Raw genomic sequence first — 2,479 nt, 5'->3', positions numbered from 1 at the left:
CCGTATCTCAAAACGCTGTTAGCGGGGTCTTGGTGAAAGAGGTTAACAAAGTCCAGCAACCTATCTACTATGTAAGCAAGGTCTTACTGGACGCGGAAACCAGGTATACTTTGGCGAAACAACTTGCCCTTGCCTTGGTTATAGCAGCAAGGAAACTCCGACAGTATTTTCAGTCTCACCCTATTGTGGTGCTCACTAATCAACCACTTAGGCATATACTTCAGAAGCCGGACGTATCAGGAAGACTGATGAAATGGGCAATCGAGCTTGGGAAATTTGACATAGAATTCAAACCACGTCCATCTATCAAAGTCCAAGCTCTAGCCGACTTCATTGCAGAACTAACCCCCAGGCCTCGGGGGCCAGGTAATAGCTCGAGCATGAGCACTAATTTGGACACTTGGCAAATATTTGTGGATGGAGCATCGAACTCCTCGGGCTCGGGCGCAGGGGTCATCATCATCAGCCCTGACAAACAAACGGAGATCCAATGCGCTCTCAGGTTCGAGTTTGAAGCAACCAACAATGAGGCTGAGTATGAGGCCGTCGTTATTGCTCTTGAGCTAGCCCTTGGCCTAGAACTCGAGTTCGTAAAGGTATTCAGCGATTCAAAGCTAGTGGTCGAACAGATTGAAGGATCATTTGAAAGGAAGGAGGAGAAAATGATTTTGTACTGTATGAAGGTTCAGGATCTTCAGCGAAAATTCAAGAGCTGTGAAATTACAAAAATTGCTCGAAAGGACAACGGAAAAGCTGATGCATTATCCAGGCTTATGTTCATGGGGGTAGACGGCCTTGACAGAACGGTTCACATAAAAATCATCACAGAACCCAGCATCAGTCAAATCCTCGACATCATGGACATTGACAACGAACCATCCTGGATGGACCCGATCATAGAATTCATCACAAACGGAAGTCTACCAAGCGATGCTAGGTTGGCCAGAAGCATCAGAGCCCGAGCTCCTAGGTACTGCATGATCAGCGGTGTCCTCTTTCGCAGAAGTATTACTCTTCCATACCTAAGGTGCCTCAGGCCATCAGAATCATCCCAGGCCCTTGCTGAAGTCCATGAAGGTGTGTGCGGGAATCATCAAGGGGCCAGGGCCTTGGCCTTTAAACTCGTACAATATGGATACTACTGGCCAACTATGAACAGAGACGCCTCAGAATATGTTAAAAGATGTGATAGGTGCCAGAGGTTTGGTAATGTTATCCACTCACCAGCCGAAGATCTCACCAACATTAACTGTTCGGCCCCGTTTGAACAATGGGGAGTTGACATCCTCGGCCCCTTTCCTTTGACAAGAGGCCAATTAAAGTTTGTTGCTGTAGCAGTAGAGTACTTCACAAAATGGGTAGAGGCCGAACCCCTCGCCACAATTTCGGAGCCCAAGCTGAGAACCTTCACTTGGAGGTCTATCATTTGTAGGTTCGGGGTACCAAAGGTCCTCATCACCGACAATGGCAGGCAATTTGACAACTAACAGTTTAGAAACGTTTGCTCAAACCTTGGGATTGATCACCGTCTGACATCAGTTTCGCATCCTCAGAGCAATGGCCTGGCCGAGGTAACAAATCGAATCATATTGCAAGACCTCCGAACAAGAATAACCGATGCAAGGGGTTCTTGGTCCAACGAGCTGCCTGCTATACTTTGGACGTACAGAACGACTCATACCTCCGAACAATAAGTGATGCTAGGGGTTCTTGGTCTGACGAGCTGCCTTCTATACTTTGTACAGAACAACTCATAGGACAACCATAGGAGAAACCTCTTTTATGTTAGCCTATGGCGTTGAAGCAATGGTCCCAGTGAAAATTAGACTGCCATGCCATAGGAGGCTCGTGCCAGAAACCTCGGAGCATACAACTGAACATCTTGATCTCTTGGAAGAAGTACGGGAGCAAGCCGCTATAAAGGTGGCCTCTTACCAAACTAAGACAGCGAAACATTTTAATAGCAAAGTCAAGGCTCGGAGGTTCAGAGCTGGCAATTTGGTCTTGAGGAGGGCCGAAGCAGCAAGCCACCCCCCAGGGAAGCTCAGGCCCATCTGGGAAGGGCCCTTTGAGGTCATACGACAGGTTCGTAAAGGAGCATACAGCTTAAGAGACACCTCGGGCAGACCTCTTCCGAGGCCCTGGAATGCCGACAATCTAAAAATATATTACAAGTAAAATTTCTGACGCCTTTTTGGAGATTTTCTTTTTCTGCATTTTATTTCTAGTTTAGCGGGCCTGCGTGCCCATGCATGTTTTTCGTTCTCTTTTGTAATGAACTACGTTCGGCTTGATCCCGTTTGGGTACGTAGGCAGCTTGGATACAATATAAATCCAAGTCCAGTCCGAAAAATTAGTAAATTCAAGCTTCGGATATATATAACAGCCCTTTAGTGTACTTTGCGCCCAGGAATCACCAAAGCCTTGCCCCGAGCAAGCCCCAAAGTCTTGCCCCGCGCAAGCACAAAAAGCCTTGCCC

The 2,479-nt window shown here is 47.4% G+C and overlaps 1 protein-coding gene across 1 annotated transcript in view; it reads left to right on the top strand.

Moving 5' to 3' along the window:
* LOC111395245 overlaps positions 1-2,178 on the top strand; it is a 3,383-nt gene extending 1,205 nt beyond the window's left edge. Inside the window, exons 3-5 of the mRNA XM_023021231.1 lie at positions 23-1,448; positions 1,554-1,663; positions 1,746-2,178. Coding sequence (XP_022876999.1) covers positions 23-1,448; positions 1,554-1,663; positions 1,746-2,178 — 1,969 coding nt within the window. The remainder of the gene's footprint in view (positions 1-22; positions 1,449-1,553; positions 1,664-1,745) is intronic.
* Positions 2,179-2,479: the final 301 nt, after the last annotated feature.

The sequence above is a fragment of the Olea europaea genome, chromosome 6 (assembly GCF_002742605.1).
Source record: "Olea europaea var. sylvestris chromosome 6, O_europaea_v1, whole genome shotgun sequence".
Lineage (NCBI taxonomy): Eukaryota > Viridiplantae > Streptophyta > Magnoliopsida > Lamiales > Oleaceae > Olea > Olea europaea.
The sequence above is the reverse complement of the archived record's forward strand: the minus strand, read 5'-3'. Positions and strand labels throughout refer to the sequence as shown.